This window comes from Stenella coeruleoalba (genome assembly GCF_951394435.1).
Source record: "Stenella coeruleoalba genome assembly, chromosome: 2".
Classification (NCBI taxonomy): Eukaryota; Metazoa; Chordata; class Mammalia; order Artiodactyla; family Delphinidae; genus Stenella; species Stenella coeruleoalba.
The window spans coordinates 86,855,038-86,871,349 of record NC_137147.1 but is presented as its reverse complement, the minus strand read 5'-3'; the positions used below and the strand labels follow the sequence as shown (position 1 = coordinate 86,871,349).

Genomic DNA, 16,312 nt, shown 5'->3' with positions numbered 1-16,312 from the left:
CAATATATAAACACGGTTGATTTCTGTAGTTTTTCACATTACTCCCACCCTAGATAAAAGTAACAAATCTGAGGTCAGGTATCCCTGAATAACATATTCAGCTTGTTACCTGATCCCTGGTCCCATTTACTAAGAAATAGAGGGCTAGAGGTAGCAGAACTCTGGCCTCAGCTATGGATGTTGAGTCTACAGAAACAATGAGATCCCAGCAGGAGGCAGTGACAAAAAGCCTTGTAGTTTACACACAGTGTTAGCCAGTTCCCTGAAGCTGTACTCAAGAAGGAAATATTTTAGAATTGAAAGTTACTACAATTAAAAAAAGAAAAATCAAATCAGCACTACCTAGTAGCTACTAGGGAATGGACCTCAACTGGTGGTCAGGACTAATTCAGGCTTCTTTTTCCTACACAGTAAACTAACTGAAGCAGCTAAGTTTACCTTCAGAATGAACCTGAGGCTTAGTATGATGTTAAGATTTGGGATGGCTTCTCTGCCTCCCCACAAAGTTTCTCACTAACAATATTTGAAATACCTTTATCAGGAAATAAAGTTTTCATTTTTAAATGCAGATAAAAGGCTTAAAATTCAATTGACAGAAAAATAGAACATCAGTGTGAGTTAGTTCCAGTCCATGTAAAATATCAGATTCTAACCTATTTGAATACACGGAAAGGATTATAAAGCATGCAGCAGATTGATGCTTTGAGTGGGCCAAAATAAAGACTTGAAAGGGGACAAGTAGAGTTCTCTAGTGGTATAGTGGTTAGGATTCGGTGCTTTCACTGCAGTGGCCAGGGTTCAATCCCTGGTCGGGAAATTGAGATCCTGCAAGCCGCGTGGCGTGGCCAAAAAAATGGGGGTAAGGGGAGTAAACAGATCAGAAAGCAAAACTAAAGACAAAATTTTCCTATATCACAATTTTACTTTCAACTGATTGCCATGTGTTTTCTTCATTTTAAACCCAAAGATACTCTGTGTCTAGTGTGGTTGCTCTAGGTCACCACAGCAGGATGCTCAGAGTAACTTTTTTTTTTTTTTAATTTTTGGCTGCGTTGGGTCTTCGTTGCTGCACGTGGGCTTTCTCTAGTTGTCGCAAGTGGGGGGCGCTATTCTTCGTTGCAGTGCACAGGCTTCTCATTGTGGTAGCTTCTCTTGTTGCGGAGCACAGGCACTAGGCTTGCAGGCTTCAGTAGTTGTGGCACGTGGGCTCAGGAGTTGTGGCTCGTGGGCTCTAGAGCACAGGCTCAGTAGTTGTGGTGCATGGGCTTAGTTACTCCGCAGCATGTGGGATCTTCCCGGACCAGGGATCACACCTGTGTCCCCTGAATTGGCAGGGGGACTCTTAACCACTGCAACACCAGGAAAGTCCCCAGAGTAACTTAATATGAGATCAGGTCCAAGGTTGATTGTGCAGGGTAGTCTAGCTCTGACAGTAATATCAGGGTATGCTATAGAAAGATATGGCCATAATCTCTCAATTTAACTTCTAGGATGATCTTTTAAAGCCAAAAAAAAAAATTTACTTCTGGAAATTTTTTATTGCAAATTTTCTTTCAGTAATAGGAATAAAAATAAGGTAAGCTATTCAAAATAAATCAGTGTATAGTAGAATGTTAATTTACTTTCTCAGGCATTAAAAACCAACCCTAATCCTCTTATTTCCAAGAAAATATTAAAAGATTTTTTTTAGGATCTTGATGTGTATTAATTCCATTATATCCGACATTAATGTCAATGAAAATAGTCAAATACGGATTTTACTGTCAACTTGTCAAGAAGTTTGTTTCAGCAGAAAGAGTTCCCAGGGTGCAAAAGTCACATTAATGAAATTCAATCTCAAGCATCCAAGCTTCAGTAACTGCACTAAAACCAAAAGTTGCATGGTATGAGTTCAAATCAAAGCTTTTTTCTCTGCTAAAGATTATCATCAAAATTTCAAAACATCTCAAGATCTACTTCAACACATACAGCAAAATAAAGATTTTTACTCAGTAACATAGGCTGTCATTTTCTCTGACATGTACTAGCAAAACCCACAGGACTTCCTTTTCAACTGATCTATTACTATTTAATAAGAAATATACTTTGATGACAAGCAAAATCATTTGTAAAAATTGCAAGCTGGAAGCAGCACTGACAGTGTGCCATCTTCTGTGTCATCCTGTGCACTCCTGTGAGTCAAAAAGAGTAGAATATGGACACAAATGCAACAACAATTATTGTGGCCAACCAGAAAGTAAATTTTTAACAGAAAATCAAAGCTGTTCTAAATCATAGATAGTAAAAAATTAATAATTCCTATGTCTGGATTATAACATACAAATGATATTTCCTAATGGATTTGCTAGGTGAGAAGCAAAACTTACATAAATTACAAAGTCAACTTAGGTTGACTTCTTCAAGAGGATGTTTGAAAATATATTACCTGGGATTTCCCTGGTGGTGCAGTGGTTAAGAAGCTGCCTGCCAATGCAGGGGGCACAGGTTCGATCCTTGGTCTGGGAAGATCCCACATGCCGCAAAGCAACTAAGCCCGTGCGCCACAACTACTGAGCCTGTGCTCTAGAGCCCGCAAGCCAAAACTACTCATCTCGTGCGCCCCAACTACTGAAGCCCGTGAACTCTAGGGCCCGCATGCTGTAACTACTGAGCCTGTGTGCTGCAACTACTGAAGTCCACGTGCCTAGAGCCCGTGCTCCACAACAAGAGAAGCCACTGCAATGAGAAGCCCACACACTGCAATGAAGAGTAGCCCCAGCTCATGGCAACTAGAGAAAGCCCACATGCAGCAACAAAGACCTAACACAGCCAATAAATAAATATAAATAAATTTGAAAAATATATGTATATATTACCTAATTCTTTCTAAACAGGTTTAAAATGGTTATAAAGATATAGTTATGAAATTAGAGAGCAAGTATTACCCACATATATAAACTCAGAGTCACTGCATGCAAAGCTTTAAAATATATAGGGTTATAATCAAAAGATATGAGGGAGAAGCGGAATAGTCCTCAGACCCCAAGCTCCAAAGGCCAGTGACAGTGTGAAGTAATGTAAGCAGATGACAGAGCTTGTTCTCTTCACCTATTATTTTTCATAAGAGCTTTAGTCATCTCCTATCACTTCATCTAAGTGAAAAAAAATCTGTCTTCTTACTTTCTTTCTACCTATCTATCTACCTACCTACTTATCTATCAAATCCGTCTCCAGGTTTCTTCCCAGTTTTTGTTGAAGGTTTCTTTGATCCTGGGGTATCTAAAACATTAAGTTTGGAGGATCTTTCCAACGCATCACTAGATCTGAGTGGATTATTTTAGCAGACTGGACACAGTACAGAGGAATCATCCCTAATCTTTTCCCTAGAAATCTGACAGTCTCCGAAGTTACACCTCAATTTTCCTTGAGGATTCTTCTAACATTTCATTGCATGAACTCTGTCTACAGCACAAGATTAAAATGCAGACCTCAAATATTAACTTGCACTTATTATATATAAAGCAACATTAAAAATTTTTCATTATATCTTAAGACAAAAGGATAAATGTTTTGCCATCAGAGGAGCTTTGTTCAAAAATTCTATTTCATTTAGCTGTTTAACTTGAGGATTTCTTAATTCTTCAGGATTTTAGACATTTAGTGACCTTTATCTTTAATCTGTAATTAAGTTTCTTACCCTTTAAATGATGTATGTCTGCCATCTGATACGATATGTTGTTCTGCAGTTTAACCTGAAAAAAAAATCATTTTCATTTTACTAAAGAATATGTAGTTTTGCTCATATTTACTTTTGTTCTCTCATATTCACTTTGAGCTTGATCATAAGTACAAAAGAAAAATTCTTAAGTTATGCATACCACACCACTTTCCAAAAAGAATTAGAAATAAGTTCTGATTTTGTAATACTCATTTTAAATTTGCACAAGAATATTCATTTTACTTAATATATAGTATAACAATTTTCAAAAGTTTTTAAGTTTGATTCCAAAGGTGATTTGGAGGATGAGACCATAGGAAAAAGAACAAACATCTTCCTTTCTTCATCTCCCAAACATTCAGAGGGTACCTTCCTTTGGAGAAGAACCACCAATGCTTCTCCAGCTCTTTTTAGGGTAAAGGCAGTCTGAAATCTCTACCTAGAACTTGAACAACAGTGAAGAAGAGCGCCTTTAACATCAAAGCTGTGTGAATGAAAGGCTCTTGGTGCTGCAGCCAGGAGTCAGTGCTGTGCCTCTGAGGTGGGAGAGCCAACTTCAGGACACTGGTCCATAAGAGACCTCCAGCTCCACATAATATCAAACGGTGAAAATCTCCCAGCGATCTCCATCTCAACACCAACACCCAGCTTCACTCAACGACCAGCAAGCTACAGTGCTGGACATCTTATGCCAAACAACTAGCAAGACAGGAACACAACACCATCCATTAGCAAAGAGGCTGCCTAAGATCATAATAAGTCCACAGAAACCCCAAAACACACTACCAGACGTGGACCTGCCCACCAGAAAGACAAGATCCAGCCTCATTCACCAGAACACAGGCACTAGTCCCCTCCACCAGGAAGCCTACACAACCCACTGAACCAACTTTAGCCACTGGGGACAGACACCAAAAACAACGGGAACTACGAACCTGCAGCCTGCAAAAAGGAGACCCCAAACACAGTAAGATAAGCAAAATGAGAAGACAGAAAAACACACAGCAGATAAAGGAGCAAGATAAAAACCCATCAGACCTAACAAATGAAGAGGAAATAGGCAGTCTACCTGAAAAAGAATTCAGAATAATGATAGTAAAGATGATACAAAATCTTGGAAATAGAATAGAGAAAATGCAAGAAACATTTAATAAGGACTTACAAGAACTAAAGATGAAACAAGCAATGATGAACAACACAATAAATGAAATTAAAAATACTCTAGAAGGGATCAACAGCAGAATAACTGAGGCAGAAGAATGGATAAGTGACCTGGAAGATAAAATAGTGGAAATAACTACTGCAGAGCAGAATAAAGAAAAAAGAATGAAAAGAACTGAGGACAGTCTCAGAGACCTCTGGGACAACATTACACGCACCAACATTTGAATTATAGGGGTTCCAGAAGAAGAAGAGAAAAAGAAAGGGTCTGAGAAAATATTTGAAGGGATTATAGTTGAAAACTTCCCTAATATGGGAAAGGAAATAGTTAATCAAGTCCAGGAAGCACAGAGAGTCCCATACAGGATAAATCCAAGGAAAAACACGCCAAGACACATATTAATCAAACTGTCAAGAATTAAATACAAAGAAAACATATTAAAAGCAGCAAGGGAAAAACAACAAATAACACACAAGGGAATTCCCATAAGATTAACAGCTGATCCTTCAGCAGAAACTCTGCAAGCCAGAAGGGACTGGCAGGACATATTTAAAGTGATGAAGGAGAAAAACCTACATCCAAGATTACTCTACCCAGCAAGGATCTCATTCAGATTTGATGGAGAAATTAAAACCTTTACAGACAAGCAAAAGCTGAGAGAGTTCAGCACCACCAAACCAGCTTTACAACAAATGCTAAAGGATCTTCTCTAGGCAAGAAACACAAGAGAAGGAAAAAACCTATAATAACAAACCCAAAACAATTAAGAAAATGGGAATAGGAACATACATATCGATAATCACCTTAAATATAAATGGATTAAATGCTCCTACCAAAAGACACAGACTGGCTGAACGGATACAAAAACAAGACCCATATATATATTGTCTACAAGAGACCCACTTCAGACCTAGAGACACATACAGACTGAAAGTGAGGGGATAGAAAAGAATATTCCATGCAAATGGAAACCAAAAGAAAGCTGGAGTAGCAATTCTCATATCAGACAAAACAGACTTTAAAATAAAGACTATTAGAAGAGACAAAGAAGGACACTACATAATGATCAAGGGATCGATCCAAGAAGAAGATATAACAATTGTAAATATTTATGCACCCAACATAGGAGCACCTCAATAAATAAGGCAAATACTAACAGCCATAAAGGGGAAATCGACAGCAACACATTCATAGTAGGGGACTTAAACACCACACTTTCACCAATGGACAGATCATCCAAAATGGAAATAAATAAGGAAACACAAGCTTTAAATGATACATTAAACAAGATGGACTTAATTGATATTTATAGGACATTCCATCCAAAAACAACAGAATACACATTTTTCTCAAGTGCTCATGGAACATTCTCCAGGATAGATCATATCTTGGGTCACAAATCAAGCCTTGGTAAATTTAAGAAAACTGAAATTATATCAAGTATCTTTTCCAACCACAACGCTATGAGACTAGATATCAATTACAGGAAAATATCTGTAAAAAATACAAACACATGGAGGCTAAACAATACACTACTTAATAACGAAGTGATCACTGAAGAAATCAAAGGGGAAATCAAAAAATACCTAGAAACAAATGACAATGGAGACATGACGACCCAAAACCTATGGGATGCAGCAAAAGCAGTTCTAAGAGGGAAGCTTATAGCAATACAATCCTACCTTAAGAAACAGGAAACATCTCGAATAAACAACCTAACCTTGCACCTAAAGCAATTAGAGAAAGAAGAACAAAAAACCCCCAAAGTTAGCAGAAGGAAAGAAATCATAAAGATCAGATCAGAAATATATGAAAAAGAAATGAAGGAAGCAATAGCAAAGATCAATAAAACTAAAAGCTGGTTATTTGAGAAGTAAAACAAAATTGATAAACCATTAGCCAGACTCATCAAGAAAAAAAGGGAGAAGACTCAAATCAATAGAATCAGAAATGAAAAAGGAGAAGTAACAACTGACACTGCAGAAATACAAAAGATCATGAGAGATTACTACAAGCAATTCTATGCCAATAAAATGGACAACCTGGAAGAAATGGACAAATTCTTAGAAATGCACAACCTGCCAAGACTGAATCAGGAAGAAATAGAAAGTATGAACAGACCAACCACAGGCAATGAAATTGAAACTGTGATTAAAAATCTTCCAACAAACAAAAGCCCAGGACCAGGTGGCTTCACAGGCAAATTCTATCAAACATTTAGAGAAGAGTTAACACCTATCCTTCTCAAACTCTTCCAAAATATAGCAGAGGGAGGAACACTCCCAAACTCATTCTACGAGGCCACCATCACCCTGATACCAAAACCAGACAAGGATGTCACAAAGAAAGAAAACTACAGGCCAATATCACTGATGAACATAGATGCAAAAATCCTCAACAAAATACTAGCAAACAGAATCCAACAGCACATTAAAAGGATCATACACCGTGATCTAGTGGGGTTTATTCCAGGAATGCAAGGATTCTTCAATATACGCAAATCAATCAATGTGATACACCATATCAACAAACTGAAGGAGAAAAAGCATATGATAATCTCAATAGATGCAGAGAAAGCTTTCAACAAAATTCAACAGCCATTTATGATAAAAATCCTTCAGAAAGTAGGCATAGAGGGAACTTTCCTCAACAGAATAAAGGCCATATATGACAAACCCACAGCCAACATTGTCCTCAATGGTGAAAAACTGAAACCATTTCCACTAAGATCAGGAACAAGAAAAGGTTGCCCACTCTCACCACTCTTATTCAACATAGTTTTGGAAGTTTTAGCCACAGTAATCAGAGAAAAAAAGGAAATAAAAGGAATCCAAATCGGAAAAGAAGAAGTAAAGCTGTCACTGTCTGCAGATGACATGATAATATACATAGAGAATCCTAAAGATGCCACCAGAAAACTACTAGAGCTAATCAATGAATTTGGTAAAGTAGCAGGATACAAAATTAATGCACAGAAATCTCTGGCATTCCTATACACTAATGATGAAAAATCTGAAAGTGAAATCAAGAAAACACTCCCATTTACCACTGCAACAAAAAGAATAAAATATCTAGGAATAAACCTACCTAAGGAGACAAAAGACCTGTATGCAGGAAATTATAAGACACTGATGAAAGAAATTAAAGATGATACAAGCAGATGGAGAGCTATACCATGTTCTTGGATTGGAAGAATCAACATTGTGAAAATGACTCTACTACGCAAAGCAATCTACAGATTCAATGCAATCCCTATCAAACTACCACTGGCCTTTTTTCACAGAACTAGAACAAAAAATTTCACAATTTGTATGGAAACACAAAAGACCCCGAATAGCCAAAGCAATCTTGAGAACGAAAAATGGAGCTGGAGGAATCAGGCTTCCTGACTTCAGATTATACTACAAAGCTACAGTAATCAAGACAGTATGGTACTGGCACAAAAACAGAAAGATAGATCAATGGAACAGGATAGAAAGCCCAGAGATAAACCCACGCACATATGGTCACCTTATCTTTGACAAAGGAGGCAGAAATGTACAGTGGAGAAAGGACAGCCTATTCAATAAGTGGTGCTGGGAAAACTGGACAGCTACATGTAAAAGTATGAGATTAGATCACTCCCTAACACCATACACAAAAATAAGCTCAAAATGGATTAAAGACCTAAATGTAAGACCAGAAACTATCAAACTCTTAGAGGAAAACATAGGCAGAACACTCTATGACATAAATCACAGCAAGGTCCTTTTTGACCCACTGCCTAGAGAAATGGAAATAAAAACAAAAGTAAGCAAATGGGACCTAATGAAACTTAAAAGCTTTTGTGCAGCAAAGGAAACCATAAAGAAGACCAAAAGACAACCCTCAGAATGGGAGAAAATATTTGCAAATGAAGCAACTGACAAAGGATTAATCTCCAAAATTTATAAGCAGCTCATGCAGCTTAATAACAAAAAAACAAACAACCCAATCCAAAAATGGGCAGAAGACCTAAATAGGCATTTCTCCAAAGAAGATATACAGAGTGCCAACAAACACATGAAAGAATGCTCAACATCACTAATCATTAGAGAAATGCAAATCAAAACTACAATGAGATATCACCTCACACCAGTCAGAATGGCCATCATCAAAAAATCTAGAAACAATAAATGCTGGAGAGGGTGTGGAGAAAAGGGAACCCTCTTACACTGTTGGTGGGAATGTAAATTGATACAGCCACTGTGGAGAACAGTATGGAGATTCCTTAAAAAGCTACAAATAGAACTACCATATGACCCAGCAATCCCACTACTGGGCATATACCCTGAGAAAACCATAATTCAAAAAGAGTCATGTATCAAAATGTTCATTGCAGCTCTATTTACAATAGCCCAGAGATGGAAACAACCTAAGTGTCCATCATCGGATGAATGGATAAAGAAGATGTGGCACATATATACAATGGAATATTACTCAGCCATAAAAAGAGACGAAATTGAGCTATTTGTAATGAGGTGGATAGACCTAGAGTCTGTCATACAGAGTGAAGTAAGTCCTAAAGGGAAAGAAAAATACCGTATGCTAACACATATATATGGAATTTAAGAAAAACAATGTCATGAAGAACCTAGGGGTAAGACAGGAATAAAGACACAGACCTACTAGAGAATGGACTTGAGGATATGGGGAGGGGGAAGGGTAAGCTGTGACAAAGTGAGAGAGTGGCATGGACATATATACACTACCAAACGTAAAATAGATAGCTAGTGGGAAGCAGCCGCATAGCACAGGGAGATCAGCTCCGTGCTTTGTGACCACCAAGATGGGTGGGATAGGGAGGGTCAGAGGGAGGGAGATGCAAGAGGGAAGAGATATGGGAACATATGTATATGTATAACTGATTCACTTTGTTATAAAGCAAAAACTAACACACCATTGTAAAGCAATTATACTCCAGTAAAGATGTAAAAAAAAAAAGAAGAAAAAGTTTTTGAGTTGAATATTGGTTAATAGTATGGTTTTTCGAAATCTTACCAGAAGATTTTCAACTCTATATTAAGAAAAGAATTGTTTGAATCAATTAATGTCAAGTCAAAAATAATTATTGTTTATCAACATTCCACAGGATGACAGATACTACACAGGACTCATTGCTGCAGTCATTGTCCTCTAGGTGCCAGTATACAAGAGCACCAGGAACTTAAAGTGTACCAAAATATGACTCAGTTTAAGGCTCACCACTTAATTTAAAAATTAAGACAAGGCCTTGGATAGCCAGGATATCAAAGAACTACTTTGTCTCAGTTCTTGCTTAAACAGGTTTCATCTAATTGTAAAATGCAACTAAAATACTGTAAACAGGTTATCTTGTCAACCTCAAGAGTAACATTATTTTGAAAGGTGCAGACTGATTCATACTGATGAAAAGCAGCACCATGAGTGGCAAAATGATTATGCTAAATACCACTTCAATCTCTAAAGAAAAAAACTTTAACTTTTCATCTTGAAATAATTATAGGTTCATAGGAAATTGCAAAGATAGCACAGATAAATCCGATATACCCTTCACACAATTTTCCCCAATGGGTACATCTTATACAACAATATGACATCAAAATCAGGAAACTGACATTGGTACAATGTGTATGTATATAGTTCTATGCCATTTTATCATATGTATAGATTCATGTAAACACCATCAAAATCAAGATACAGACCTATTCCATCGTCACAAATATCTCCCTCATGCTATCATTTATAGTCAAATCTATCCTCCTTCCCCACTATACCTGATCCCTGGTAACCACTAATTTGTTCTCCACTTCGTAATTTTGTCATTTCAAGAATATTATATAAATGGAATCATATAGTATGTGACCTTTTGAGATTTTTTTCAATCAACATAATGCATAGTTGTATACATCAATAGTTCATTCCTTTTTATTGCTGAGTAGTATTCCGATACGAATGTACAATAGTTTGTTTAAGCATTCAACTACTTTAGAACATATTGGTGGTTTCTAGTTTTTGGCTATAACAAACACAGCAGCTATGAAAAACTGTGTACAGATTTTTACATGAATATTAGTTTTTATTTCTCTGGAATAAATGCCCAGGAGTGAGACTGCTGGGTTGTATGGTAAGTCTATGTTTAGTTTTTAAAGAAACTGTCATGTTATTTTCCAGTGTCCATGACATTTTCAACTACGTTTTAAGAACTTATTGTGCCAAGGTACTGGATGGGAGAGTATAAAACAATTAGAAAACATGAGAGCAGTCTCAAAGAATCAGTAGGCAAGGTAGCACCTAAAATAGTATAATTACTGTAGGATTTCAGAGATGATTCCTACCTAATATGATCAGGAAAGTTTCTTGGAAGGGGTCTTATCCAAATTAGGCATTGAAGGCTAGGTAAAACTCTAAGTAAGTAGAAAAAAGCATTTCAGATAGAGGAGGTGGCATTAAGAAAAGGTACAGAGGTAAGAAAGCATGAGACATGTATGAAGACCCCACCAAAGTACCGTTTGGCTAAAGCACATGATACAGGGAAAACTATAATAATGAAGAAGGTTGGGAAAAAAAAGACTGGAGGGCCCTTCCACTGATATGAAATGTCCAGACTAGGCAAATCCATAGAGACAAAAAGTAATTAGTGGTTGCCAGGGGCTGAAGGGAGGGGGAATGAAGGGTGACCCCCTAATGGGCGTGGGGTTTCTTTTTGGGGTGATAAAAATGTTCTGGAATAAAATAGGGAGATGGCTGCACAACTTTGTGAGTATACTAAAAACCTCTGAATTGCACACTTTTTTTAAAAAGGGCAAATTTCATGGTCTTTGAATTATATCAACATTTTAATGCAAAAAATAAAAATAAAAATGCTGAGGGTACTATGGGGCACCATATAGGAAACTGGGGATGAAATAATGGATAAACACTAGGCACTCAAGTTTACTATTTAGAAGACACAGTCAAGTAGACAGGCAATTATAGTAAAATAAGTGCTATTATTGGATTCTACAGACAGGGTGGCAGAACTTAGTAAAAGCATTTAAATCCAGCCTTGGGGAAATGAGAGGAGGTTTCTGGAGATGATGATAACTGAAATAAGTCCAGCAGGAAGAATAGTGGCTAGCCAGTGGAAGTAGGGAGAGGGTAAGGAAACGTGTCAAAATTTCGAAGTTAAAAACACTGCACATCAGAGAAACTGCAAGCAGTTCTAAGCAGTTTTAAGCTGGAACAGAGAGTTGGGGGAAATGACGAGAAATATGTCTAGAAAGATAAGCAAGGTCCACATTACAAAGCGTCTTGCCAAGGAATGTGGATACATTCCACTGGCTATGGTCAACTTTTAAAGGACTTCAAACAACGTAATGAAACCCAATTTGCATTTTAAAAAGTCAATCTGGCTTCAGTATGATGAGTGGACTAGAGAGACAAGACTAGAGAGACCAGGTAAGAGAGTAGGAGAATGGGGGACTACTGTTGTTTTTCAAGTGAGAGAAAATGTTCCTTTAAGCCAGGGGTGGGCAAATTATGCCTGTGAGCCAAATCTAGCCTGCTGCCTGCTTTTGTATGGATGGCAAACAAAGGATGGTTTTTACATTTTTAAATGGTTGGAGAGAAAAGCCAAAAGAATATTTCATGAATTATATGAAATTTAAATGTCACTGTCTATAAATAAAGTTTTATGGGAAATAGCCCCATCCATTCATTTCCATATTGTCTATGGCTGCTTTGGAGCTGCAGTGATTGCAAAAAAGATCATATGGACTGCAAAGCCTAAAGTATTTACTATCTGGCCCTTTATAGAAAAAGTTTGCCAATTCCTGGTCCAAACTAACAGAATGAGAACAGAGAGATAAATATATGTGAGAGATATTAAAGGGGAACAATGAATAGTCTAACTGATTGATTAGATAGAGGAGTAAAAGAAGAAACATTAAGGATGATGTTTAAATTTCTAGAGTAAGGGGACTAAGGTAAGACTGCAATACTCCATAATAGGGAAACACAGGAGAAACAGACTTGGGATGGGAGGGAGAAGTGGGGACATGATTCTTTTTCAGATTTGGACCTACTGAATTTGAAGCACTTGTGACACACCCAAGAGATCTTTAGTAGGAAGTTGGACATATGGGTTTAGAGCTTGGGCATAGATGATTTGAGAGTTATTCGCATACGGATGGCGATTAAAGCCATGGGAGTGATATCACTGATGAAAAGCTGCAAGAGGCAGCAGGAAAATCTGATACCAACAGCTATGTGATCTGCTGACTACTAAGAACTGCTTTCTAATAACTTCTAATTAGCCTATGTCTATTTTCTTTCCCGTTTCTTTTACAGTAGTCCCCCACCCACCCCAACCCGTGGTTTTGCTTTCTGTGGTTTCAGTTACCAGCAGTCTGAAAATTCCAGAAATAGACAATTCATAAGTTTTAAATTGCGGGCTGTTATGAGTAACGTGATGAAATCTGGGTGACACGCTCCGTCCTTCCTGGGATCCCTAACCATCAACATCACCCGCTCCTAACACCCAACGACTCACAGTGCCATGGCTTGATGATCCAAGATCACCCAAAGCAAGTGATCCTCCTTCTAACCTATCAGCAAAAAAGTCAATAGTAGTTTAATGCTACGTCATTCATCTCATTTCATCGCACCACGCAGGCATTTTATCATCTCACATCCTCAAAAGAAGGGTGAGTAAAGTACAAGATATTATATTTTGAGAGAGACCACATTCATGTCACTTTGATTACAGTATATTGTTATAATTGTTCTATTTTATTATTATTAATCTCTTACTGTGCCTTATTTAGAAATTAAACTTTATCGTAGGTATGTATGTATGTATGTATGTAAAAAACATAGTATACATAGGGTGTAGTACTATCCATGGTTTCAGGTATAAAATGCGGGTCTTCGTATGCATCCCCCGAGGATAAGGGAGGATTATTGTATTTTCATGATCCAATTTCTTTTTACATTTTTTGCCCCTCCAAAGAACATAGCCATCCTTTATTTTTGTTTTCAACAAGTTTGCATTACTTTGTTTTTTATCCATTTTTATGATGCTCTTCCAGCTTCCTGTACTCTATTTTAAATTTACTTTTGAAACAGCTACAGAGATGCTATTCTTTTTCTTTTTTTAATTATTAATTAATTAATTTTGGCTGTGCCAGGTCTTAGTTGCGGCCTGCGAGATCTTTAGTCATGGCATGCGAACTGTTAGTTGCGGCATGCATGTGGGATCTAGTTCCCTAACCAGGGATTGAACCCGGGCCCCCTGCATTGGGAGCATGGAGTCTTAGCCACTGGACCACCAAGGAAGTCCCCTATATCCTTATACTCTTAAAATTTTTTTTAACGGAGATGGGGGAATTCAATCTACAGACTTCAAAAATAGTAAAGGATATTATGAGCAGTACTACTTTATTCTTATCACTTTAATTTTCTCTTCAATCTTTTTAATTGAGAATGGAGATGCTGATCCCAATGGCTCGTATATAAAGTCCTCACATTTCAAAAGCTGCTCTGGAACAATATATTTTACATGGTATTAAAGAGAAAATCACAGCTTGTCTAAATAAAAGCCTTTCTTAATCCAAACAGAATGAATTTATTTCCCACCTCATTCTTTTGCCATGCAAGGATTTTCCAGTTAGCTTCTAAGACCCACTTTATGGCATATTGTTTCCTTGGCATCTCATGTTCTCTATTATTCCTGTCAGTCTTTCTTTGCACAAAAATCTTATATTCAGGGTTCAGTATTATCAGGTACCAGTTCCCAATTTCTCTCACCTCCTATTAATACTAGTTTCAGTGCTATGGTTATCTCACCTTCCATATGCCTTTGAACAGAGGCACCACAGATTTGCTCATAGATCTCTGGTAGATCATTAATCCCAGTTCTCTTCCTTCTAGAATAATTTTATTATGTTGCTCAGTTTTAGAATCTAGATGTCTGCTACTAAATTATCTGTTCATCTTTTTGACACTGCAATATTACAGGCATCTGATATCTCTTCTCTCCACATATACAACCCAATCCCCAAAATTCTTATCTAGCTTCTAAAACAGTTTGACAAAGAATTCCTCTAACTTTCAATCTTATCCTTTTAAGGCAATCTGAATGTGTTTTTACCTACCATGGCACTCCCTTGTATTTTTGCAAAATCTAAGAATGTAAAGCAATGACTTAATTTTGGCTTTAATCTTATGTTTTCTACCATCTTGGATCTGTTTAAAGACTTCTTCCACTAGGCTTCTGATTTTTAATGTTTTCTTCAATGTCTTCAATCTGGTTTTCTTTACTTTTATGCTTCTCATTAATCATTTCTGCATATAGATAGGTCTCTTTAGTTCTTTAACTTCTTTGGGTTTAACCCTCTGAGATCCTTCATTTCTTTTAATACTTCCACCACCTCATCACCTTCAAAAGGAAGCTGATCATTCCTCCTCATAGTTTTAATTTCCTTGTGTTCTACCAGGAATTTGCTTATGTTCTAAATTACTCTATCAAAACTTCCGAGCTGCTGAGAAATTAATTTGAGTTCTCACTACTGCATAATTAGAAAAAAGGTATTTCACTTTACCACATATATGCTCTCTTGAACTGGCAATGCTATAAAATACAGATGGTCCTCTGCACCCACCATTTTATATAAGGAACTTGAGCATACATCTCTGCACAGGGGCTCCTGGAACCAATCCCTTCAGTACCGAGGGACGACTATACTTTCTTTTCTTTCTAAGTATATTCCAGACAAGTAACAGTATATAAACCCTAAGAAGTATTATTTAATCCTTATTTTATAAATGGATTCTCATTGGCTTCTTAGGTCCTTTCTTGGTTACTTTCAGACTTTTCCCATAATATCCTTATTTACAATACGCAAGAAAGATACCAAATAATCGTTTCCTTTTCAAATTTCTTTGGGGATGAGAGATAGATGTGTTTAGACAGACACACACACACACACACACATACATTCACAAACACAGACCCATCTCTTTGCCTAATTTACATCTATGGTCAGATAGACTCCAACCCAGATTCGAATATATCCTCCAAACCCCCTCAATGCTCAAAATGCCTTGCCTGGCTTCAGAGTCTACTGGGGAAAGCTCATATTCAGTCCTTTCAAAAACAAAACGTTCTTTTATCACATGCAGCCCTATTTCCAACCAGAATGTCACTTTGTCTCTTTTCTACCCCCAAGGTTCATCAGAAATGAGAATTCCATGAGAACAGAAACTGTCTCTCGTTCATCCCTATGTCCAGTGTCTGGCATACTGCCTGACCCCAATAAACAATAAGTGTTTGCTGAATGGCTCCTTAGACTTTTGTGTTCCATATTCTTTGTACTACATGCTATCCTACCTGAAGCTGTACTTTAGCCCTATTTATATAATTCTAATTATCCTTCAATACTGCTGAACTACCTCATTTATTTCCCTTTGTTATC

At 37.2% G+C, this 16,312-nt stretch overlaps 1 protein-coding gene across 2 annotated transcripts in view; it reads right to left on the bottom strand.

Annotated features, from left to right (window-relative positions):
* The window catches only part of GOLM2 (golgi membrane protein 2), a 113,188-nt gene that overhangs the window by 64,238 nt on the left and 32,638 nt on the right, over nt 1-16,312 (bottom strand). For both annotated transcript variants that reach the window (XM_079915130.1, XM_079915131.1), the window contains exon 2: nt 3,677-3,731. In XM_079915130.1, the coding sequence (XP_079771256.1) occupies nt 3,677-3,731 (55 nt within the window). The remainder of the gene's footprint in view (nt 1-3,676; nt 3,732-16,312) is intronic.